Genomic DNA, 26612 nt, shown 5'->3' on the forward strand with positions numbered 1-26612 from the left:
TATCTTCCAAGCCTGATTCTGCCCGAATCTGGGCATTCTGTAGCCTCCCAATTCCCTGCTCCTGCACTGCTTCTTTTAAGGATCCCTTTTTGATTCAGCCAGAAGCTGTTTTATTTGTTTACAAGGAATAGCCTTGAGAGGTGACCACAGAAAGGATCTGAAGACAACACACAAGGTCTGAAAGCTCTTTAGGAGAGAGAGAGACTGAGCTAAGTAGAAAAGCTTCACAGAAATATGGGCATTACTGGGGATACGGGAGAGTCAGGACGTCTCAGAAGGACTCCAGAGTCAACCTGCTGTTCCTGAGACGTTCTGAGGCGGTACCCCCCACTGGAGAGCGGACAAAACAGATGACATTAGTGAAGGAACAGACAGGAGCAATTCAAGGAAAAACGACAGGAGTACTTTTCTTAATTCCATGGACATGAGAAGGGGAAGGGGGAACACGAGGAGGAATCTCGGAATACTGAAAAAGAACACAGCTGTGGGAATGACACAAATGTCTGAATTAAAGTGTTGTCATTTCTTACCGCTGTGACGAATCACTTCCTCTCTCTGAACCTCAGTGTCTTCATGATTAAATTATAAAACAAAACAAAACAAAAAACAGGCTGATCCAATGTTCAGGATTACCATGAGACTGCTGGAGCCATGGCTTTATGGGACAGCCAGGTTTCAAGCGTGGAGACTGGGAGAAAGGACGACGGAAAGGAGACCAGCGTCAGGGGAAGCTGTCCTCATCAGTTCACCTGCATGTGGGGCTGGTGGCCAGGGGCGCAGGCAGCCCCGACAGGGGTCCCCAAAGCAGGGGGACTGCAGAAAGAGAAGCACTGGGACTTCTTGTTTTCATACCGATAGAGATATAAGTCTACTACAATACAGACAGAGGCATTCTTGGATAGATCTCTTTTTTATTAGAATTTTTCTTACTTGAGTACAGCCGACACACAATGTTGCACTAGGTTTAGGGATGCTCGTTTGTGTTACCACAACAAGTTTATATACTATCCTGTGCTCACCACGAGAGTAGAATGAGTCTCAGGATCAAACCCAGCATGAGGGTTGGGAAAAGGAAAGGGAACCGGTGAGAGGGACAGGGACATCATCGACCTGATGGGGAGGGGGCCATGAAGGGCAGGGCAGTGTGCACCATATCAGCTACCAGCGTGAAGCGTCAGAAAGGGGAAGACCAAGAAAAAGGCCGTGTGTCACTGCGATGACATCCTCACCAGCGACCACGGTGGGTTAAGTAAAGCAAGAGAGGAAGGCAGAGATCACTCCTCGCAAAGTTCAGTATCGACACACCTCAGAAATACGGTGGGCTTGGTTCTGGACCATCCCAACAGCGAGTATCAAAAGTGAATCAAAGGACTCTTGATTTTCTGATGGACATGAAAGTGACATTTACTAGACTGGAGGAGAACAGTAGGTGGTCGACAGAATTATGCCTCAAATGCAATGAGAAAAGCTCACCATCATCTGAACTTTTGACAAATCGTAATCACTGATCACAGATCATAACAAATAATGAAAGTGTTTGAAAAAATGTAAGAACTACCAAAATGTGACAGAGAGCCACGTGTGGAGCACATGCTGTTGGAAAACCGGCACCAACAGACTTGCCTGACGCAGGGCTGCCCCGAACTTCCCACTGGTCAAGGGCACAGGGTCTCCGGAACGCAGTCAGCAAACCACCACAAACGCTGTGGCGGCGCTGAGACATGGCTGGACAGAGGAAAAGTCAACAGAAAAGTAAAGAACGGAGAGTAAAGTCCCCCAAAGAAAATACAAGTAAGGACACAAGGACAGATGAGACAAAGATATCAATTTCTTCTGATGAAACAGGAAGGAAGACATTCAAGAGGAGATACTTGGAGGAAGGAAGGGTCTCCATTCTCACACTGAGCAGAAGGCAAGGTCGTTGATGTGAAGAAAGGAACAGGTATGTTTGGGAACCAACAGAAGACATTCAAGGCAAGTACGCAGAACCTATGTTTATAAACACTTCACCATTTGCCAGGAAGCTGCAACTGCAAACCCTACTGCTCATCTGTTTCTTAAAAATGATTTTTAGGACAATAAGAAAAGTTGAGGAGGGCAATTAGGGGTGCGGATGAGGGTTCGGACGATGTAAGATGGGTTCTTAGCTGGTGATCCGAGCTCCCTTCGAGTCTCTCTCCTGTGCTTGTCTGAAACTTTCTGACTAAAAAGCTCTCTGAAATGTAAAGATTGTATTTAGTTTGCCATCATTCTTATTTCTAAAATCAAAGATATTGCTTGGTAAATAAGGATAGGGAAGGCACTCGTTTCTTCTTTTTATTTTATTTGAGAGGGAGAGGAAGCGAGCACGCACACATGCGCGCGTGCGCGCACACACACACGGAGAGGGAGAGAGAGAGAATCCCAAGCAGGTGCCACACTGGCTGTGGAGCCCGACATGGAGCTTGAGATCGTGATCATGACCTGAGCTGAAATCAAGAGTCAAACACATAACCAACGAGCCACCCAGGCACCCCTCCTACTTCCTAACATAAGCCTTTCCACCTTCACGTTCTTGGAATAGAGACTGATAATGCAAGACGAATGCCAGGAATTTCTGCCTTTTAAATTAACTCAGATCTTGCAGAACAGAACTTAGGAAGTCAATACACTGGAACAGGACAACTGGCAATCAAAAAGCAACTATTAAAATGAAACCTCCCAGCATAACCAAAATCTTTTAGTTCCAAAAATTACAAAAAAATCTCTTTTACTTACGTAAGAAAAGCAATCCCAGAACTTCAGCAGAAATTGAGGAAATTTATGAAGAATCAATATAATAATCCACTCTATGAAATATTTTATGGATGCTTGATTATTGATGAAACCAGCCTGGAAAATCTTGTCAATAATTCTATTTAAGAAATTCTGAGAAAAATAAAATTCATAAATTAAACAGGTAGGTTAGGGTTAATAACTTTTATTTTATCAAGCTACAAATCATTGTACAACACTGTGTAAGTCTAAGGTGCCCACCCTGTTGATTCGATACATTCAGCCATCACAGCAGGATTCCCAGCAAAGCATCCCCGCTAGCACATCACAAAATGATTTCTTTTTTATGGTGGGAACAATAAAAATCTACCCTTGCAGCAACTTTTGAAAACAGTTCCTAATTGTAACTTTTAAAAGTTTTTTTTTAAAACTTTTTGCTTTAGTTTTTTGGTTTTTTTTTTTTTTTTGGGGAGCTCTATGCCCAACGTGGGGCTTGAACTCACGACCATGAGATCAAGAGTCACCTGCTCGACTGACTGAGCCAGCCAGGTGCCCCAAAACAGATTAAAATTTAATGTAAGTAATTATCAGATCTGTAACTCTCTAAACAACCCTAAAATCTGTTTACTGAAATACAATGATGAGGTACTGAGTACTTTACACTTTCCTTAGACATTAATTCTATGAGGAGGGTTATTACTCTCTGTATTTTTACAGGGGAAAGATTCAGAAAAGTTAAGTATTTTCCTCAAAACCTAGCAGATGGCAGAATTCAGATTGAAACAAGCATCTGCCAAAATGTCACGGGCCTAAACCTGGAAAAAGAATGACTGATGCCTAAGTCTGCAGGAGACCAGCGAGTCCCAGAGAAGTGGGTGGTCGCCTGCGGTACAGCCTCCAAGACCCGGGGCTCCCACGTCACCCCCCACGCCCCAGGCCCCTCTTCGGGGGAACTGAACATATCCAAGTAGCAGGTAAAAATGCATACATATATCTACTTGCATAAGATCTAAAAACAGTATCACGTATACTCTTTATTTTAAAGAACAATCTTTTAATGATTTCTAACTGCCAGAAGAGGAGCGGAGCAGCTCACCTACGGGCCGCGGCAGCGCAGTAAGAGGCGTTGTGGACTCAGGGAGGCCTGGTTTGCAATTCCAGCCCTGCCAGCCGTGTTAGGTCACAGGCAGGTCCCCCCGCTCCCTGAGCTGTGGGGCCCGTGGACAAAACAGCACTACTCGGGCCTGCCCTGAAAGGCCGTGATGGAGGGGAAACGCAGACACCAGATATGACAAGGTTCTCAGCACCGGCTGCTTGGCCAGACAAGCTGGTACTCAACTTCCCGACAAGCTGCTGCTGCCGCAGGCCCCCACCTGCTGACACGACCCTCTCCCGGGGGCCTCCCCAGTCCAGGACAAAACGTGCTGTCAGTAACCGAGCCAAACGTCCCTAGAGCACTGCTTTCAAATGCATTTCAGAGTTTGAGTGTGACAATGTGCAGGATTTTAAAAATCAAATAGCACGACGAGGCCTCTGACGAAAATCAGCAGCCTCACACACGCACGAACACTCCTCCCCAGGAAGAGCACTTTCAGCCATTTCTTCTTACATTTGCCGAAACAACGGATCTGGTTATTACAGTTGGTAACCGGTACTTACAGGTACTGAACTGTTTCTCTCTTACAGATATAAGGCCTCATAAAGTTGTATTAAAAAAGAGTTTGATATGTTCTTAAAATTCTCTGAAACATTTAAAAGAGTTTAGGAGGGGAGGACAGCAAGAAACGAAGTCCACGAGGGAAATCTTTGTCATCATAAATGCTTTTAAAAATTGTGTGAAATTCACATAATGATCTATTTTCTTACCAGGAATATTAAGCGAACACGGCTAGAGAAATCAGTCCATTCCCCTGTTCCTTGCCTCCTCAGGGAAGGGAAAAGGCAACTCTGGGCAAAGACCCTGTTGTAAGAGATCAAAATCTCGGCCTTGGCTTAGCTGGTTCATACGCCCACAGTACTCACAAAGTTAACGGGCACAAGCAGCCACGGGAAATGACAACCTCACCCAACAAAAGCACTCCAAAATAACTCAGCTGCAGAAAACGAGCAGCTCATGGGTGGGTATTTTAACCAAACAGCACACCAGACATTCAACAGCTAAAAGGTTACTTACGTTAAAGAACAAAGAAAAGAAGAAAAAAATATTAAGTGGTGCCCTGCAAACCAGTTTCCAAATTATTTCTACAACACCTAATTGCCTCAGGATTCTTTCTACTAAAAACACACTCCTAGATCACTTCAATTTTAAGAGCACAGGTATACATTTGAAGCAGATTACTTTCTCAGTTTTAAGATAGGACGTGCCAGCAGAGTCAGGGTCGTACCTGATCAAAGCTGGGGAAAAGCACCAGCAGCGTCTGCCACACCCGGTTCTTCAGCCGGTGCTGCTGGGAGTTCACGTAGTACCGAGTCCTGGACTTGGACACCGACTCATCCTGCAGTGGGGAGAGAAGCGGCACTGAATTACCTATGGGATCTGTGATCCGTGAACGCAAAACCAACGACAACTGCAAATTTAAAAGCTTTAAGCGGAGTACAGGAGCTTATTACCCTCCCAAAGGCAGAACGCGGATAAGAAAGACACATTTTTATACGCATGTTGTTTCCTTTCAAAACAATGAATTCAGTTGCTTTTATAACTACTCTATCTGCTTTTTTTTTTTTTTAAGATTTTATTTATTTATTTGACAGACAGAGATTACAAGTAGGCAGAGAGGCAGGCAGAGAGAAAGAGGAGGAAGCAGGCTCCCTGCTAAGCAGAGAGCCCAAAATGAGGCTCTATCCCAGGACCCTGGGATCATGACCTGAGCTGAAGGCAGAGGCTTTAACCCACTGAGCCACCCAGGCAACCCTACTCTATCTGCTTTTAAAATTAGAGCAGGAAACATAAAACTTTATTCGGCTAAAAAAAAAAAAAAAAAAAAAAAAAAAGGATTTGGAGGGCGCCTGGGCGGCTCAGTGGGTTGAAGCCTCTGCCTTCGGCTCAGGTCATGATCCCAGGGTCCTGGGATGGAGCCTCATTTTGGGCTCTCTGCTTAGCAGGGAGCCTGCTTCCCTCCTTTCTCTCTCTGTCTGCCTCTCTGCCTACTTGTGATCTCTGTCAAATAAATAAATAAAATCTTAAAAAAAAAAAGAGGATTTGGAAATGTCCGTCTCTATCTTGGTGGCCACTTCAGGCGGAGACACGGGGTCACCGGGGTGAGAAGAGATTAGAAATGGGACAGCTTTTGCAATGCACCAGCGTGGGCACGTCTCATTCGCTGCCCCTGTGTCCCGGGCAAGATGAAGCCCGCTAAGGCAGGAGCATGGGAGACACTGCGATCAGCACCTTCCCCAGACACAGACAATGGCAGCACAGAGCCCCCAGCAGCAGAGCTCTCTCTTGAGCCGGCGATGGTCTGTCCCGTCTAAACTCGGCCAACTGCCAGGCTGACTTGTGCTCTCTAACTACTAGCGCTTCGCCGCTAAGTTATGACAGCACTAAAGGGCGTATCATAGTCAAAGGTCCTAAAGGTGAAAGAGCAGGTTGTCCAGCATCTCCAAAACCACTAGCACCTAATGTGAACAGTCTTCATTACCTGGGAAATCCTGTGATCTTTCTTCTGTGCTCATTCTAGGCACTTTCATGTGTGCAAGATTTTACAACAGCTAAATTAACGTTGGTTTTAACGACTCCTCACCATGATTCAAGTCTCACAACCTCCTCTCTTCCCTTTATTTCTTCGGGGACGTTTTCTTTTGGCAGAAGTGTTTCAGGTGTCCCCTCCTGCTCGGGCTCGACGCAGCTACGAACAGGATCCTCACGAGGGCAGCAGGCATGGGAAGCATCCGCACCCCGGTCCCCCGCCCTCAGGGCCTCAGCGGAGTCAGTGTCCTCACGCCTCTGCCCCTCAAAGTCCACTGTCCTCTTACTTGTTCTACCCACTGTGCTCTTTTGTTCAGAAAGATCTTTCTTCTCGCTACCTGTCTATCCACCTCACAGACCCAACCTACGCCCCAAGAATCTTCTCCACGGTCTCGTCCAGAGCACTTTCCATCCTTTTCACTGCAGCCTCCAACCCAGCTGCAAATTCCCTTCTTCTGAATCAACCCAGTGGTCTTAAAGAATCGGATCCTCCTTTCAAGCTGTCAAGACCGCTGAGGAAAAACCACGGGGCCCCACGGACTTCATTAAAAGCATGTATTCTAGCTTCAGCTGGCCCTCACCGCCGCTAGACCAGGGGTCTCCGACTCCGTAGTGCTCAGAATCACCTTGAGGGCTCGTTAAAACAGACTTCTGCCCACCGCCCCCCCCCCCAGAGTTTCTGATCCAGGAGACGGGGAGGGGGCCCGGGAACCTGCATTTCTAACACATTTCTGGGTGACACCGAAGCTGCCAGTCCAGGGAACCGAAGTTAAGAATAAAGATTCCACTTGTAAATGGAATGTAAAAAAAAATGAACAGGCACACAAAACAGAATCAGAACCATCAATACAGAGGGGAGGGAGGCACAGGCCTCTGGTTAGGGAAGGAGCAAGCCCCAGGTTAAAAAGCAGAGCCCTGGGGAACACAGTCAGCGATACGAGGACAGCGAGGTGAGGGGACAGATGGCAGCTACGCCGTGGTGAGCTGTCTAACCGCTGTGATGGACACCTCAAGCCAATGGAGTGTGTGTGTCAACTACACTCAAGAAAGAACGAGCTACTCTGCCGATCACTTTGCTCTTGTCGGGTCTCGTCCCTTTCCTCTTTCTACAAGAAGAGTCTGAAATCTTGACTATTCCTCTCACGGCTTTACCCCTGTCCAGTCTCTTACGCTGGCCACACGATCCTCCCTACTTCAACAATCTTCCTTCAACTTCCCTGATTCAACCTTCTGTCTTCAACCTCCATCTAACCCTACGGGAGGAAGGTCTTACGTCCCTTTCAGAGATTCATCAGATCAGTTTTTAAGAAGTCCCACTCTTCCCTTGTACTTCTGCTGCCCCTTCACTCTCCTGGGCACTGGCCGGACCCCAATGTGCTGCTGAAAACCCAGAAATGCCCCCCAGTTCCTGCCCCCCAAGCCCAACCTGCTCTTGGCCACAGTGGACATCACGGCCAACAGCCACCGAGACACAGCTTGCGGGGGATGGGGCAAGAGCAGGCTCTGAGATCAAGCTTTATCACCGTGCTGGATTTTTACAGATAAGACCCTCCAGCGAGCTAAGTTATGGCCCAGAGCAACAGCAGCCCAGCAGCATCTGATTCTGGGTCTAGTCTCACTTCTCGAACCTCTTTCTCCTGATCTTCCTCTGGTTCTTTTTGCTACCAATATACTTCGAGTATTGGTGTTTCCTAAGTCCCCATTCTCGGCCTCCCTCCAGAGTCTTGTCCACATTCATCACTGAGCACGGTGGCTTCCGTGTCTTTCCTAAATACCCTATTCCTAACTGCCCATTCCTGGGCAATTTCACAATGATACCCAACACCAAGTCATGTTCTCAGATCTTCTCTTCCACCCGCCTGAAACTGGGATAATTCAAACACTAATAATAACTACAATGGACTGAAACACATATGTTTAACCTAAAAAAAAATGAAAAACAGAAGAACCACTGATCACCTTCAGAAGAAACTGGAAGACATGAGGAAGCCAATTCATTATTTTGAAAACTGAAAAATAACAGGGGAAAAAAGCAAACACTGATCCTGCCTTTCCTACAGGAAACATACCACGGGGTATCTAAATAAATCATATTTGGGTACAGACGAGTTTCAGCTAATAAATGAAAGAAGAATACAAGAATTAGAGTATCACCATTCTGCTGCTCCCACAGAATTAACAGAACGAGGCAATTCCTTAGGGACAGCCAAATCCTCTACACTTCCTGACGGACGGACACTCTTGCCCCACCTCTGTCTCCAAAAAGGAAAATCAAACCTACCTCTGATCAAGGCTCTAGATCTCAATGCCATCTTGTCTAAAATCGGGGATCAGAGAAACATCTCAAAGGGCACCACGGAAATTTAAACAGCAAAATCCGGACTGAGGAAGTCTCTAAGATGAAAACAATCTGCTTTCTCCAAAAAATACATTGCAGGTTTTTTTTTTTTTTTTAAAGATTTATTTATTTATTTGACAGAGAGAGAGATCACAAATAGATAGAGAGGCAGGCAGAGAGAGAGAGAGAGAGAGGGAAGCAGGCTCCCCTCTGAGCAGAGAGCCCGATGCGGGACTCGATCCCAGGACCCCGAGATCATGACCTGAGCCGAAGGCAGCGGCTTAACCCACTGAGCCACCCAGGCGCCCTACATTGCAGGTTTAAAACGAATGAGGGGAGTCTGTAGATTAAGAGATCTTAGAGACATCTCAACCAACCAATGGCAGGGAATGGACCTTATCTGGGTCACATTTCAAACAAAGAAACTGAAAAAAATGTAAAACAATCAGGAAACTTAAACACTGATGGGATATTTGATAATATGAAGGAACTACAAATTCAGGTGTGAAAATCGTATTGTAGTTATGGTGGACAAAATAATTCTCATTTTTTTGAGATAGCTACTGAAATATTTATAGATGAAAGTGACATTGGGATTGGCTTCAAAATAATGTGTGTCGGGGGGAATGTCAGAGGTGGACCCCACAAAGTTGTCTGTCGCTGGTAGCTGCTGAGGCCAGGCCAGGTATGCATCCCTTTTAAAGTTACTTTTATAAACTATTTGCAAGTTTCCAGTAAAAAACAAAAACAAACCCCTCCACCCCGTGCCTCACTAAAACCTAAAGAACAGAGAGTGGGGAAGACCCCATGCGCCTCGAGGTCCTTGAAGGCCGCCCCAGCTGGCCACCATCTCCACCTCCTCCCGGTTCACGCTGTCCATCCATGGACTCAAAACAGAACCTCGAAGGTGACACGTCAGACACAGAGCATTGAAGCCGTGACACAGCAGTGTGTAATCCCCACCCCCACGGCTTCTCCACTCCAGTGGGAAAGACTGACTTCAAGCACTACCTGATACTAATTCTGAGATCGCTGCTACAACTTCAATATTCTTCTCGGTCTTCAATGCCAACTGTGTTCCTGCCTCTTCCCTCTGGAAACAACCCTGCTTCCGGGCTCAGAACACAAGGGTCCCCGGCGTTCCCTCCCTCACACCGACTCGCCACCACCTGCCCTGCTCTTTTCTAGCTCAGAGGATGAGGTCACTCCTGGCTATGGTGAGCTGGCCCATCCACTCTGGATGAGACCCTCTTCCACTTTCTCTAGGATTACTCTTTCATTTTTCTTTCTTTCTTTTTTTTCATTCTTCTTTCTTTTCAAATTACCCTTTTATTAGTTGCTCTGCTCAATTTTCTTCAATTTCTAAAAACAACTGCTTGGCCTGAGCCAGTGTCCAATACATAACTTTTCTGTCTTTGCTTTTCCATCTCCTAATGAAAGCCAAAACCTCTACTGGACATTGGAGCCAATCTAGACTATTCAAAGATTTTGTTAAAAAAATATAATTCACGTACCACAAAAATCACCATTTCAAAGTATCCCACTCAGCGGGTTTAGGTATATTCACAGAGCTGTGCAAGCGTCACCACTATCTATTCCAGAACATTCCCACACTCTTGAAAAGAAACCCTGTGCAATCGCATCCCGATCTCACCTTGCCCCTGACCAGCAGCACGAATCTATTCAGTCTACAGATTTGCCTACCCCGGACACTTCCTGCAAATCACACACTGTGTGGCTCTTGAGGATGGCCGTCTTCTCACCTAGCATAATGACTTCAGAGTTCACCAACACTGGTTATCTTCAGCCTGTTTGTTGTAACAACCATCCCAGTGGATGTGAAGTGGTTACTCGAGGGTTTCGCCTGTGTGACCACTGCCAGCCTCTCCGAACCTCCCTTCTCCCTTCTACTGGATCACTTCCTTCAACATACAAACAAGCCCCCCGCAGACCCATCCCAGCCACTCCCTCTCATCAGGGAAAGCCAAGTGTGCCCGTACTCATGGTCTCCCCTGGCTCCCCAGCCACACACCTCTCAGCCCTTCCACTGAGGTCCTCATTCTCACCATCCCAGGAAAAGGTCTTTGTAGAGGTGACTACAGACAGCCTTCCTGCCCAATCTCAGGGCCAACGGGTAGCCTCATGTCCCTCCACACCTCCAGCCAGCACCTCCCTCATTTGCCTGGGGACACCAGCCTTTCCGGGCATCCTCCAACCTCACTGACAGTGCACTCAATGGCACCGGTTAGAGACGCCCTCCCTGACCCTGTAAATAGCTCTCCCTCCTTATTCTGCTTTACTTTGTTTCCAAACACTCTTATATGTTATAACATGCATCAACATTCATTAGAATACATCTTTGTGTTCTAGCATTCATCCTTAGGGAATCCAGAAACACTATTTCCTGACACATTTTCCCTGACTCCAATGGTGCAAAAGGCGGGGGGATTTTTACATTAAAAAAAAAAAAAATACTTCCCAGATTGTTTATAACTAAAGCTGCTACCTTCAGAAAATAAATGCATGATGAACACTGTTATTTCAATATAAGTGGCTTACATGGGGACTACGGTCATCAGTTACTTCCCAGTGGAGCCCAGAGGTAAGAAAGTAGACCAGAACTCTGTCCCAGCTTCAAATTCAGAAGAGAGCATTGTATTTGACTTTGCCCCTTCCTAGCTTCTCCCCAGATTTATAAATGATTTTGTAGACAAAAAAAAAAAAAAAAAAAAAAATCAATTCTTTACATTATGCCACTTCCTATATCTTTTTATTCCATTTCTTACACAAAATAATGTATGGATATATCACTCTAAACACAACTGCTTTTGACTGGCCCTAGGATATACATCGAGCAAAGCTTAGACAGCAGAGAGAAAACATTCTTCTCTAAAATCAAACAAGTTGGACAATCACTAACCAAAACTTAACTAAAATTAGGGAACATAAACCTTATTTTTCTTCCAGATAAAAACTGTTTAGGGTACTGAGTGGTTCATTTCATAAGGCGTCTGCCTTCAGCTCAGATCAGGATCCCATAGTCCTAGGACTGAGCCCCACATCAGGCTCCCTGTTCAGTGGGAGGCCTGCTTCTCCCTCTCCTCTCCACTTGTGCTCTCTCTCTCTGTCAAATAAATCTTTAAGACAATATGTTTAGATTACATAACGTGTCAACATACAGAGCAAATGTTGGATTCTGACTTGTTAGTTGCACAGAACAAAGTAAAATAAGGCATATTTACTTTATCTAATAGCTTGATTGCAAGATCTTCCATAAACAATTTATGAGACATATTTGAGCCATGTAATAAACACAGGAATTTGACAGCACAAATTCTCACATAGTGGTCTTCTCTCTTAGTACTAAAAAAATGTAAAACGACAAACTATGTTAATACATTTTCAAAACAGAAAAATATGTCAAGCATTCGTTTCAAAATATCAAAACCTTCCAAGAACTTCTAAACTTAAAAGCAGCTCCCTCCTTAATGACAGTGCTTTTTCAATTCAGCATGACAGAGGATAACAAATGAGCATCTTAAAAGGAGAGCCTGTACAGAGTCGGAGCAAATTCCCCCAGACTTCTGGCAGAACAGTGCACACACTACCCGACCCAGGCCAATGAGCGCTTCTCTGTAGGCAACAATGATCGTAGCTCAGGAACAATCCCGTACAGAGGAGCACAGACACTGACACCTGAGGTCTCTACTGTGCGCGGCACACGCACGTTCTCCAGGTGCAGGGCAGACCTGGGAGCACCATGGGCTTCTGAGCCTCCCGGTATGCTCTGTGTCCAAATGTGGGAAGATCATTCAGTGAAACTTAGTATTTCCAAAGTTCACACCAGCTGCTAAAATGTGAATAACAGTCTAACAACAAAACGTGTGTCTAGTAGAAATCAAAGTATTTTGGAACCATCAACTAAAAATGTTCACTTTTATTGCTATACTAAACCTGCCAAGAAAACAAAAAATCAAAACAGTTAACAATTAAAAATGTATAAAGTTAATGAACAGTGGCAAATAATTTAAAACACAACTATGACTCTCAGATTAACACTGTGATAGCTATATAAAATTACCACTTATATATCTTTTTTATAAACATCTAAACACACAAATTTTTAAAAATTACATGGAAAAATAAAATGAAAAATAGCTATTTGACAAGCTCTAAAAAAATTAATTTAGAGGTTACATAAGAACAGTCTTATCCTAGAAATGAAAACGTTAACGTAAGATCCTAAAAGAGCCTTTAAAAGCATGGTGGGGTAATTTTTGCTTCTGCATGTGGTATACTGACTTGTTGAGTGGTGAACTGTGACACCCCTTGAAAAGAATGACGTGTGTGTGCTGACCCTCAGCCCCCACCTAAATGAGAGAGGAATGGGGTTTTATGTCCCCCATAGACATTTTATCTTTTTTTCTTTTTAAAGATTTTATTTACTTGACGGGAGAGAGAATAAGAGGGGAAGACAGCATGAAGGGGAGCAGCAGAGGGAGAGGGAGAAGCAGACTCTCCCCTGAGCAGGGAGCCTGATGTGGGACTCGATCCCAGGACCCTGGGATCATGACCTAAGCTTAACCGCTTAACCGGTTAAGACGCTTAACTGACTGAGCCACCCAGGTGCCCTGTCATTCTCTTATTTACACTGGACTTGGCACTAAAACTTTTCCCCCAGAAAATTTTCACTTATTCCCACCAAGAAGGTAGTAACAATGTAAAAAAAAAACTTCCAATGTCCTGTTAGAATTTCTTCTCACTTTTTTTCGTCTTCAAGGAATTATTTAAGGTTATCAAATTTTAGCAATGAGTTTTATATCAAATATTAGCAGGGGAATAGGATTTCTAACATGCTTTTTGAAGGTTCTTTTAGTATCTTATAGAGATCACTAGTAAACATTTATTAAATTGAAACAAATATAGGACATCTCTCATTTGATGTTAAATTTTGAATATTCCATTTATATCAAGATGTGGAAAATCTACCATACTTACTTTTCAATAACGGCGTTTGCTGCACAATCGTGTCCGAGATTTTCTATGTAGGTCTGCACATCCTGAATAAGTCTTCCCATAAAAAATATTTGACAAAGAACAGGTTTTAGATGGAAAAAATTGAAGCCCCAAACTTAAAATTAATTAATGTTTTATATGCTTCTAATTGAAAGCCTAAAAATAAAGACCTAATTCTACTGAGTAGATACGTAGTATGAATTATGACAGGTTGAAATAATGGCAACTTTTACCTCTGATCACGCCTAAACACAGTTCCAAATATACATGCCTCGAGGATAAGTTCGCTATAATTTTTAGCACTTGACAAAGACACTTGGGACACATCTGAAGCAGAAACTATCCAAGATTTGCAGCAATAACTTATCAGTGTATTGAAGACTCCAGTTTTTATAGCAGACATTTCAATCATCTTGTACATAATCTGGAATGAAATACAATGGTCATTTTATTCTTTGGCCCATTTAGTTAAGGAAAAAAAGTGTTGCTGAAAAATTACCTGAGTGGCTTCAAATGACAATCTCGACATAACCACATAGTATAAAAAATTAAAAATCTTTATTGTTAAAATTTTGTGAGATGATCAATAATCACAGAATGCTAACTTTTCATTTCTCAATAATAAAACTAAATAAAATTTTACTGATAGTGATATCCCTCCGGGACTTTGTAAGAGAAATGGCTGGACAAACAGAATGGAAGGGAGGAAAACACATTCCCCCTTGACATTTTCAGTCCTCTCTGCATTTTGACCGTGCCCTCCACTGCCCCTGCCTTCTCCGAGGCAGCCAAGACCCCGGTCTCTCGTGTGCCTGTGCACAGGATCAGCGGCGCAGTAAAAGGACTCTACCTTCCATTCTCCCTTTGGATAACGAGGTATACAGAATTCCTAGCCATGACACCATCCACCACGTCAGGCTCCCTACTATCAGTGGTTGTAAATGCAAACGCCACCAGGAACCAGGAGGACCTTTTGATAAGGTTATGTTTGGAGAAATATTTCTCTATACAAGAAAAGCAACAGCACAAATGTGGGGGGCAAATGGCACCTGCCGTCTGCCTTTGGTATCCGGGAGTCAAGGACCTACTGCCCTTGAGCGCGGAAGCAGAAGGGGCATGCCCTCTCTGGATGGGAAGTTCCGAAGAACGGCCGGCAGGTGGCCAGGGCATCCAATTCTCCAACATTCCGAGAGAAGGGGCAGTACGGATTCGCTTGCAAATTTCCCAATTCTTAAAAGTTGGCATTAATTTTAAAATGCGTAAGCATTATATGTATCAAATAAATCTGTGTGGCCCCCCGGCTGCTCATCCAACAGACAGAGCTTGTTGTCATTCACAACCCTGAAGAAGGCTCGAAGTATTTGTGGACTAAAAGAATGAATACACAATAACAAATCTAATACATAATTACAAATTTAACTCTCTTCGTCCCATGTGCTACAGGTCACACAAATTAAAAAGAAAACAAAAAGTGATCTCCTTTTAATCTCAAGCAAGCAGTCAAATTCATAGAAACAGAAAGAGAATCGTGATTACCAGGGGCTGCGGGAGGGGACAAGGGGAGTTGTCTAATGGGTACGGAGTTTTAGTTCCAGTCAATTAAGTTCTGGGGACCTGTTACAACAATATGAACATTCTTAACTCGACTGAACTGCACACTTACAGATGATAAGATGGTAAATTTACATTTTGCCCCATTGTGAAAAAAGTTACCTCTTTTATCTTGAAATATGCCTGGCCCTTGATTTTTGCAGCGATGGTAAGAACTTTGGTATCAAAAACAAACTGAACAAAAGCTTTTAAATTAGACCAGAATATCAGCTGAGTGTTGCTTAAAGCAGATATAATCTTCCAAGCCATGTCAATAGACTCTACACAGAGTGATTCGGAGGAGGTCAAAAGCTGGAAGGAAATATGAAAGAACGAATTCATTTCAGAAACTGATCTCTAGTCCTGCAGTTACTCCTCAGTTCCCGTCTCACTGAAACGTACCTTGGGAACCAGAACTTTCATGCAGTGGAACACAGGCAAGACTTGGTCTGAAGGCAGGACTGTGAGGGCTCCCAGCGCGGACTGCAGCGTCCTTGCCGGCATCTGAACAGCAGGCAGGACAGGATCCGGAACGTTGTCCTCGGACGATGGTATAAGGGTGTGGTATTTTCTCAACAAGAAAGAGAGGCAGACCCACTGATCATGAATATATTGTGCGACTACTTTCCCCCATCCTTGGGAAGCTGCCGAGTCTTCAGAAAAACTGAAACAAAACAGACAGTCACCATCCCTTGCTCCTTGAAGTCGGGCTCAGTCCCCTGTGCACGGAGTAACGATCCTTACAAGGAAAAAAGTCACAGTCGCTCTAAAGATCCTGTCCCACAAAAAGCAAGGAGACCACACGATCTCAACTTCCTAACTACTCTGAATGTAGGCGCTTCCCTTTCCCGTAAGTGGTTAACTGCGAACAGGACGCGGTAAAGTCCGCAGCCATCCAGCAACAGAGATGCTGAAGTACATTATCATCTTCAAATTCCCAACACCCTGTAAACACGACCGGGCAGTCACTCATCATCTCAATGACGAAAACAAAAATGAAATTTTAAACTTCGGCAAACACGTTCCCGCGTGTGCGGCCCGCGGGGGCAGACACACCTGCTGTGCTCCTCCGGGTGTGGCTTCTGCAGCGTGTGATTGAGTGGGAGGGAGGCGAGGAACCTTTCCATGGGTCCAGGCTCCAGGGAGTCGAGCTGCAGTTCTGGCTTCTGGTCAACGGCCTCACACACCGTGGCCAAGGCAGCCATGCTAATGACCCTCTGGATCTGCCAGGCAAGGGTCGGCTCCTGGGGGGGGGAACGCAAGTCTCTTACTTCATGCGAGCCAATCTTAACCGTGGGGACCCTCGTGCCCCAATGAAGGACGCCTCCCACCCGCCTTCCCCTCTCCCTGCCTGCTACCGAACGTCAGAGGCAACGAAAGGAAACCCAATACTCCAAGCCCATCAGCGTCACCACCTCACGTGGCAGTGACCAAGTTTAAAGCGGCAATAAGAACTCAGCCGTTCCGACTAAGACCATCTGATCGCGTCAGTTGGGCAGGTGAGCTCCTGGAAGTGGTCCGTGACACAGCGGCTGCCTACTGGACCTCCACGTGCACGGGAGCCATACAGCTCAGCCTTTTCCTTGCTCATGCACACATCTGGATACATTTCTATGGATGAGCCTTAACTGTCTGGTGAAGTTTTGTTAAGAACAAACAAACAAGGCTCAGGTATCACATATATAACTCCTTTGCCAGCTGTACGCTGTGTCTGGAGAGGGAACAGAGCCCAGCAGCTTGGAGCCCCTTAGGAGCCTCAAGGACGAGGCCGCGCCCCGGCCCTGCACTTAGGACAGTCTGGCTGGGGACACACTGCAGCGTAATGGCACTGCAGGGAGGAGAGGGAGAAGAGGCAGCAGAAGACCAGGGTAGACAACAAGGTAGACGGTCAAGGATACGGGTTGCTGGATGTACTAATACACACCGTGTGTTATATATCGCATATGTGTTATATGTCACATACCACATATATGTCGGGTGTCATACATGTATTTAGACATGTTAAAGTGTCCCTTACTGGTACTTGGGCAAAGACTCAGCTCAGTGCAAACCCACTAACTGTATCTGAACAGTTTTAAGACTTAAGTCACCATACCTTTGTCATATACCCATAGAAGTCCAAATCTTCAAATATTATGAACAAAGAATACTATCTTAAATTTCAGCTGATGCTTTTCATATCAGAATGTTAATAAATCCAACCTGTATTCTATGTATGCCTTATTCAACGTAACTACACACCTTGAATAAAGGATTACCTGTCCACCGTCCATTTCTTGAAGATGCCGGATGGATGCATTTTTCAGAGGAGAAATAACTCTCCAAATGGGGTTGCCTCTCTTCCACCCAACCTTCAAATGGATATTTATAAGCTCAGTTAATACCATCAGGTATAAATGGCAACGATCCAGATCCGAAACCTAAAGGCAAACAATAACACTTAACACGCAGGGTCTGTAATTTTTACTGAACTATGAGAGTTCAGATAGGAAATAAATAACCTTATTTAAAAGTACTAAAATAAGAATTGAGAGAAAAAGTCACTTCCTCCAAGAAGCCCTCCATGATCTCCCCATGCAGAGCTAAGGACCCCTTCTCTGAGCTTACACAACAACTCCGCATTCAGTGTAACGGCAGCACATGTCATGATCACTCATCTGGCTCACGCTCTGACCATGAGACCCGGGAAGTCAGAAACTATGTTCTACCAACTCTTACACCCCAGGGCCAACAGATCCTCAGTAACAATGAGAGCAGGGACAACTGCCTTTGCTTTCGGCAGGTTACGATCCTCCATTCTTACTAGGAAGGTTATGGCCCTATTTTCCTAAGACGACGACTAAGTTTGGGAGAGGTCCAACAGCTCAGCCAGCATCTCAGAGCTGTATTAAACACAGGTCTTTGAGAGTTGGACTTGACGCGGGGTTCAGTCCAGCGCTACCACCCGCCAGCTCTGTGACCCAGCCTCTGCAGGCCTCAGATCCCTCATCCACAAAATGGGGAGGGTAACAGCCACCCACTATGGGGTTTTTCAAAGACCTGAGACAAAGTATGGTCAGCAGACTAGCCTTGAGTGGTGGTCCCGGGGATTATCAGTAAACCAACTACTGCATCTTCGACAGGCTTTCAGGACACCAGGAGGCACATGACTCCTGCATGTTTACTGAGCGACCACAACATGTTCGGCACGTAGCCAGGTGCCAGGACACAGTGCAGACGGGGAGTAATGACCACGGGGCCTGGTGAAGACGGACCGCCAGGGACGCAGGCGAGAGATCGAGTATGAGAGAGGATTCCTAAACGTGAGGCTGGATGGTGGCATAGTCCTGAGAAGGGGACGGTAAGGGGGTCAGTTCTGAACGGCTTCAGTGTGAGAAATGCAACCGGAGTTGTCCAAGAGCAGCCGGCTGACGGAACGGTGAGCTCGGGAGAGAGGCCTGCGGTGGGGACAGAGACGCAGGGTCCCCGGCACAGCTTAAGCTGGGGGTACAGCCGAGACCACCTCGCACGGGAAGAACGGGAAAGAAGAAGGGCCCAGGCCATTTTTACAGCTCCCGTGTCTGGGGCTCTCCAGTGGAGAATGCACGTTTGAAGGGAAGGTAGGGGTGGTGGCAGAGAGATGGGGCCACCCCAGGAGAAGAGGGTGTCAGGGACACTTGGGATGGCTGGTGTTTTGAGGGCAAAGTGGCTGGTGTGTCCAGTAGGGTTGAGGAGTCACAAAAGCCATGGTTTGAGGGACGTGTGGCTGGCTCAGTTGGTTAAGCCTCTGCCTTTGGCTCAGGTCATGATCCCAAGGTCCTGGGTTCGAGCCCCACATCAGGCCCCCTGCTCAGTGGGGAGCCGGCTTCTCCCTCTGCCTCTGCCCCTCTCCCTGCTCATGTTCTCACTCTAGCTCTCTGTCTCACCAAAAAAAAAAAAAAAGAAAAGAAAGAAAGAAAGAAAACCACAGTTTGAAAAGTATCCATCCGGCTTATAACAAAGGAGTCACTGACAGCTTCAGAGAGAGCCGCTGCCACGCTTGAACAGAGGCAGAAAGCAGGTGAGAACGGAGCTGTGGGGTATGTTTACAGATTCAGCTTACGGGGAAAAGGAAATGAGGAGCCGGAGCGCCCAGGGAATAAGAGAGCGGGTTCCTCAAGATAAAGGACTACCAAAGCTGCTTTGGGGCTCACGAGAAGAATCCAGGAGACACGGAGAGGCTGAGAACATGAGAGAGAAAGCGATGGGGGCGGGGGGAGAGGGGGCAAGGAAACCGGTAACAGTCAGGTCCTGGAGAGATGGCAGAGGACAAGGTCACACTCCGCAGCACCCAAGGAGGCCGGGAGACAAGTTCAGAGTGTGGGGGCTGCTGCTCCCTGGGGGGCCGAGGACAGGTGCCCCCAGAGTAGCCTGCAGCAAGCACCAGGGCCCGTCCTCGCTCCCTGATGCTGGGGCCTCATGTCTGTGGCTTGAAATCAGCCATGGAAATGGACAGATACCACAAACCAGGGCTTTCCTCCGTGAGAGCAGTTATTAAACAAAATCACATGAACGCTTCCCCCTTTTAAAGTTATTTTTAGCATCAAATTCCAAACAAAAACAGCTATGTTCTATAATGGGTATATGGAGGTTCATTATACTTCTGTGTGTGTCTGAAAATTTCCCTAAAAAGGAGGTAAGATAATACTGATGATAATGAAGTGATGTTGAAGCAAAACAAACCAGCAGAGCTATTTCTTTATTAAACAACTTCTTGGAAATGTAGGTAGAGCAAAGCCACGATCAACAGCTGTTACAGCTGGTGCCCCCCACGCCAGAGGGCTGTTTCTTCATAGGTTCCTGCCTTCCCACCACCACAGCTCAGGGCCTTCAGTACAGAACTTGCCTTTTTGTATTTTCAAACCTGCTCACGAGCCTGTCAAACACATGTACTTAACTGAGTGGTCTAATAAAAATTAAAATAAGTATATTTTTGTACCTTATTAACAATCTACTGATTCTAAAGTTTCAACATTTGCCCCTAGAGATTTCAACCAAAAAAAAAAAAAAATTAAGAATAAGCTTTTCTATAAGAATCGGCATTTTCAAAATATTCTTGAGAAAAAGGAAAATTCTTTCTTTCTTTTTTTTTTTTTAAACTTCCAGGGCAGAAAGGGACACTCACTGCAGACCGACTACTATCTACTCTGTGTTTCGGAATCGCTTACGGAGCTTTAGAAACAGACCTGAGCTGACACCTGGTCCCGCCCCAACCCTACCAGATCCCACTCTCTGGATGCCAGGACCAACCGCCTTAATGCCTGAAGCACCCCAGCGAGGTCAGACCCCACAGACCTCTCAGCACTGCGGAGTGCGTGTATTACCTCCACTTTGTGGACGAGAAAACTGAGACTCAGAAAAGCTGCCTGACTCCCCCAAGGCCTCGGTGTGACCTGGGGGAATGGAACAAGGAGACTCCGAATCCTAGAGTTTTTCCTGCTTCCTAAGGCGGCTTCTCCAGAAAGTAGCACATTAATTTTCTCAATTTCATACAGTGCCTGCCAGTAAGTAATCCCTCAAATACGGATGAGAAGAAGGGAAAGTGACTCCGTCAGTACTTACACTGCTCAGCTCATCCATGGTAAGCCGTCGGAGGATAAAATCAGAAATGCTCTCGGTAGCAGACATGGCAAAGCTCTGAAGAAGTTTGAACACCTCATCTGTACGGGGGGAAAAAGCATGTAACTGAAATGACAGAAATGTAAGTTACCTGGTACAACATATGCCGGATTTTTTAGTAAAAGTACAACTCTGTTAAGCATATGATGTGAATCACTTACCAAAAATGAATCCCAATAATGGAACAGTCATTAGTACCATGGGGCAATCTATAATCCACCTTAAAAATCATTTAGGAGTTTTAGTTCTGGCTAAAATGGGACAGGGGCAGCCAGCCTCTCCCTATAAACCCAGACAGAAGATCCAAGCGTCTACACGGAGACGGTAAAAGCTACAAAGCAGCCGACAGGTTCAGAGAGCGCAACACCCAACAGCAGCGCGTCCACCCCGGCCCTCTGCAGACTGACACCCAGCGCAGGGCAGTCGTGGAATGGGCAGCACAATGGGCCCCAACTTTCTGACAGGACTGTGGAAAAGGGGGAACCCCAGAAAAGCAGACAATGAGCTCTTAAGAGGTTCCGGAGGGGCCGACGCTTGGGAGAAGGGCCCCAGAACGTGGTTTGTCGAGCGCCGGGCTCCCTGGAAGCTGCTATGCCTGGACCTGCCAGCAGGACACAGCCCGAAGACTTTCCGAACTGATCGAAGGGAGACAGCAGCCCAGGCCGCACGCTGGCCCCCAGAGGGATGACGTGCGGCGCGGGTGAAGACAGCCCCGCGTACTGACGGCGGAAGCAACTGCACAGGAGCTGGGCCATCGGGGATGAGGGCCTAACCTTAAGCTGAGCGTCTATTACACAAGAGGATCAACTTCTCCATGGGATTTAAACACGACCCAGAGTCTCATGACATAGAATTCAAAATATCTAGCATTCAATCCAAAATAACTGGGCACGTGGAGCATCAGAAAGTTCCTAGCTCACAAGGGAAAAGACAACTGGCCAATGCCAACCGTGAGATGATGCCGACCCCAGAAAAACCTGATTCCAAACAGCTGATGGTAAAAACGCTTCAGCAATCACTCAACACACCCTCTCGGAACATACAGGAAAACAGAAAGGCTCAGCAAAGAAACCTAAGATACACACAAAAACCAAATGGGAATTCTGTAAATGAAAACTATAAGGATTGAAATTTTAAAAACTCACCAGATGGAAACTGCAACAGAAAGGAGAAGCAGGAGAAAGGAGTCAGTGAACTTAAAAACAGATCAACAAAATAAATAAATTACATGCAATATGACATAGTGTGACCACACCGCTGGAAACTAACGACAAAGAAACAATCTTGGAAGCAGAGGAAAACAGCATATCACGTCGGTGAAGAACACACTGAATGACTACACAATTCCAATGAGAAACCGCGGCAGCCAGAAGCAAATGGAATATGTTTAAATTGCTGAAAGAAAAGACCCGTCAAACCAGAATTTCATATCCAGTGAAAATACTCCTCAGAAGGTGAAATAAAGACATTCTCAGGTGAAGGAAAACTAAGAAAATTCACTGTCAGCAAACCTGTACCAAAAGAAATGCTAAAAGCTGCTCTTCAAACACAAGGCATAGTCTGCCCCAGGAAAACAGGCAGCGTCAGGGATGAAAGAAAAGCAAAAGAAACTGCGAACACCTAAGCAAATACAATAGGTTCTTCTCTTGTAATTTTAAAAATCTCTTTGATGGTTGAAAGCAAAAATTGTAACATTGGTAGTTTCAACAAACGTAGATATAAGACAACTATAATTATAATACGGGGGGTAAAGGGGCAAAGGAGTCCATAGGGTGGTAAAGTTTCTACATTCATTTCAAGCGGTAAAACATTAATTCTAAACAGACTGAAAAGTTAGGTGTGCATACTGTAGTCCCTAAAGCAATCGCAAACACACACGCACACGCGCGCGTGCGCGCGCGCACACACACACACACAGAGTATTAGATATTTAGTAAAAAATACAATAGGTAAATTAAAATGGAATACAATTGGGGCTCCTGGGTGGCTCAGTGGGTTGGGCCTCTGCCTTTGGCTCGGGTCATGATCTCAGGGTCCTGGGATTGAGCCCTGCATTGGGCTCTCTGCTCAGCAGGGAGCCTGTCCTCCACCACTCCCACCTGCCTCTCTGCCTACTTGTGATCTCTGTCTCTCTCTCTCTCTCTGAAAAATAAGTAAATAAATCTTTATTTAAAGAAAATGGAATACAAAATAATGTTCAAACTGCCCAAAACAAGCCAAGAGAGGGAAAGACAGAAATGAAAAACAGAGGGAATAGAATACAAAAAATAAAATGACTGGAATCAAAACATATACATAATTATATTAAATGCAAACAGGAAAAATCATGACCCAGTTACATGCTATCAGAAATTTGCTTCAAATACAACAATCTAAATAGAATAAAAGTAAAAAGGTAGGAAATACTACTATGCAAATTCTCATCGAAACAAAGTGAGAGTGGTTATGTTACTACCAGACAAACCAGACTTCAGAGTAGAAGAAATAACCAGGGATAAAAAGGGATACTGCATAAAAAGGAAAGTCAACTAAACAAGAAAACCCACTATCCTAAACACACAGGCTTCTAACAACAGAACTGCAGGACAGGAAGCCAAAATAATAAACCTAGAAAGAGAAAGAGATAAACCCAAACTCAGAGCCAGAAACTTCAACACTCCTCTCTTAGTAACAAAGTAAACAAAAAACAGCAAGGACATAAAGCTGAAAAATACCATGAAAATCTTGGATCTGGTATTTATAGGACACTCCACCCAGCCACAGAGTACAAGGTGTTTCCAAATGCTCGTGGAACGGAATGCAAGACAGACCATACCCTTGATCATAAATAACCCTTAATGAAGTTTCAACAACTGAAACTCTACAAAGTATGCTGACTAGAGTCGAATGAAAAATAACAGCAGAAAGATAAGAAGGAAATCTCTAAACGCTTCTAAGTAATTCGAGAGTAAGAGAGTATCTCAAGAAAAGTTAGAAAATACTTGGAACTAAAATACAACATAGCAACAGTTTTGGGATTAAATTAAAGCAAAACTTAAAAAATTCATAGCACGACAGGTCATTTTCAAAAAGATCTAAAATCAACAACCTAAACTTCCCCCTTAACTTCCTTAGAAAGGCAAAATAAACCAAAGCAAGCAGACAGAAGCAAACAAAGACAGAAATCAATGAAACTAGAAAAAAAAAATCAATGAGAACCAAAAGCTGGTGTTTTGAAAAGGTCAGTAAAATTCACAAACCACTAGCCAGTCTTAAGAGAGGCAGAGATAGACAAGATACAAATTATCACAGAGCCGGATGCTGCACACATTGAAAGGAGAAGGGATAAGGGATTACCACGGGCAATTCTAGAAATATAAATGTTCCATCTACAAAGAAAGATCACAAGGATTCTATTTAAAACAAACAAACAAACAAACAAACAAAACCAAAAACCCCCCCATAACAAGAGCTTCAGCGAGGTCAAAGGATACAAGGTCAACACACGAAAATCAATCACCTTTCTGTATACTGGCCATACCCAACTGAAAACCAAAGTTTTTAAAAAATGTATCACTTCCAGGGGCGCCTGGGTGGCTCAGTGGATTGGGCCGCTGCCTTAGGCTCAGGTCGTGGTCTCAGGGTCCTGGGATCGAGCCCCGCATCGGGCTCTCTGCTCCGCGGGGAGCCTGCTTCCTCCTCTCTCTCTGCCTGCCTCTCTGCCTACTTGTGACCTCTCTCTCTGTCAAATAAATAAAGTCTTAAAAAAAAAAAATGTATCACTTCCAGTAGCTTCCCCTAAAAGACATACTTGGGCACAAATCTAACAAAACCTGTGCAGGATCTATATGCTGAAAACGAAAAAGCTCTGATGAAAAAAATCAAAGTCACCCTACGTAAATTGAGAGACACACTACGTTCATGATCAAAAGTCTCGATATAATAAAGGCAATTCTCCATAAATTAATCTATAGATTTAATGTGATTCCAGTCAAAATCCCAGTAGGATTTTGTTTTTTTTGTAGATACAAGCTGTTTATAAAGTTTATATGGAAAGTCAAAAGAATTAGAATATCCAGAAATAAGAATTTGAAAGAAGCATCCTACCCATTTAAAGAGTTACTGTAAATCCACAGTAACCAAAACGAGGGGTGCTGGCCACGGGATAAACATACAGATCAACAGAACAGAAGGGAGTCCAGAAGCAGAGCCACACAAATGTGGCCGATTATTTTTAAACAACAGTATGGATACAATTCATGTAACATGCTTCACCCATTAAAAACATTTAATTCAATGGTATCTAGGACAGTCACAGATATGTGCAACCGTCACCAGAGCCCACTTATTAGAACACTTTGATCACCACAAAGAGAAACCCCATCCCCTTTGAGCATCACCCTCACAAGCCTATTCCCCCCTCCCTGCCCTACACAATCACTAATATTTTCTCGGTCTCAGATCTGCCTCTTCTGGACCCGTCATATAAATGGAATCATATAATATATGGTCTTTTGTGACTGGTTTCTTTCACGTAAGCTGTTTCCAAAGCCCATCCGTGTTGTGGCGTGTATCAGTAATTCATTCCTTTTCATGGCCAAATATAGATACAACAAAATAATGCTGAGGAACTGGACATCCACAGGCAAAGCAAACAAAAAAACAAAACCTCAACCTAAAGTTTACACCTTAAAAATTAACTCAAAATGTACCATAAATCCAAAAATAAAAAACAAAAAAATATTTAGAAGAAAATAAGAGGAAAGCCTATGTTACCTGGGGTTAAGGCAAAGGTTTCCTAAATATGGTACCTAATGCACACTCAATAAAGCTAAAGAAAAAAGCAAACCGGACTTCACCAAAATGAAAACTTTTGCTCTACAAGAGACACTTAAACTGAAAAGCCAAGGTAGACTGGGGGAAAATATCTGTACATCCCATATCCAACAAAGGACTTGTATCCAGACTGAATCACAAATTCTCATATATTTTTCATCCAAGTGTATGAAAACAAGTAACTCAATTTTAAAATAGGTAAAAAACGTGGACACTTTGCAAAATGTGATATCTATCACTCTTAGAAATGTTTTTTTTAAAAAAAAGCTCACATAGCATTCAAAATTAGAGAATTTTTAAAATTTTCAAGTTACTTACTGTAGAGACAGTACTATGTGGCCTCTGAAGTAGGTCAAAAATCACTTGTCAGGTCAAGAAGCCACAAGTAAATGGTTGAAAGGTAAAGCTTTTTCTTTTTCTTTAAGATGTTATTTATGTATTTGACAGAGAGAGTGAGAAAGAGAAAAAGAACGAGTCTAAGCGGGGGAGCAGGAGACGGAGAAGCAGGCTCCGTGCCGAGCAGAGAGCCGGATGCGGGGCTCGATCCCAGGACGATGACCTGAGCTGAAGGCAGACGCTTAACCCACTGAGCCACCCAGGCGCCCTGAAAGGTAAAACTTTTTATTGTAAAAGCAAGCATCGTAATGCACGAATACACTAAGAACAGAATGCTCCTCCTTCCAGACTGTCCGTCTCCTCGGTGATCGTACAAAGAAGTGAAAACAAAGTTCACCTGAGGCTCCAGGGGAAAGCTGAGGGCTCGCAGGACGCAGAATG

The 26612-nt window shown here is 44.7% G+C and overlaps 1 protein-coding gene across 7 annotated transcripts in view; it reads right to left on the reverse strand.

Annotated features, from left to right (window-relative positions):
- The window catches only part of TARBP1 (TAR (HIV-1) RNA binding protein 1), an 84953-nt gene that overhangs the window by 24633 nt on the left and 33708 nt on the right, over window positions 1-26612 (reverse strand). For 6 of the 7 annotated variants that reach the window (XR_006821190.1, XR_006821191.1, XM_046026276.1 and 3 more), the window contains exons 13-22: window positions 20964-21061; window positions 17642-17803; window positions 16440-16627; window positions 15786-16047; window positions 15507-15695; window positions 14027-14217; window positions 13776-13847; window positions 12020-12140; window positions 5139-5249; window positions 2758-2907 (exon numbers count right to left, since the gene is read on the reverse strand). Coding sequence is in view for 5 of the 7 variants with exons in the window: in XM_046026276.1 (XP_045882232.1) it covers window positions 2758-2907; window positions 5139-5249; window positions 12020-12140; window positions 13776-13847; window positions 14027-14217; window positions 15507-15695; window positions 15786-16047; window positions 16440-16627; window positions 17642-17803; window positions 20964-21061 (1544 nt within the window). In the remaining 2 variants the exon portion in view is untranslated. The remainder of the gene's footprint in view (window positions 1-2757; window positions 2908-5138; window positions 5250-12019; window positions 12141-13775; window positions 13848-14026; window positions 14218-15506; window positions 15696-15785; window positions 16048-16439; window positions 16628-17641; window positions 17804-20963; window positions 21062-26612) is intronic. The other variant, XM_046026277.1, reaches the window with a different exon arrangement.

This window comes from Meles meles, chromosome 13 (genome assembly GCF_922984935.1).
Source record: "Meles meles chromosome 13, mMelMel3.1 paternal haplotype, whole genome shotgun sequence".
Lineage (NCBI taxonomy): Eukaryota > Metazoa > Chordata > Mammalia > Carnivora > Mustelidae > Meles > Meles meles.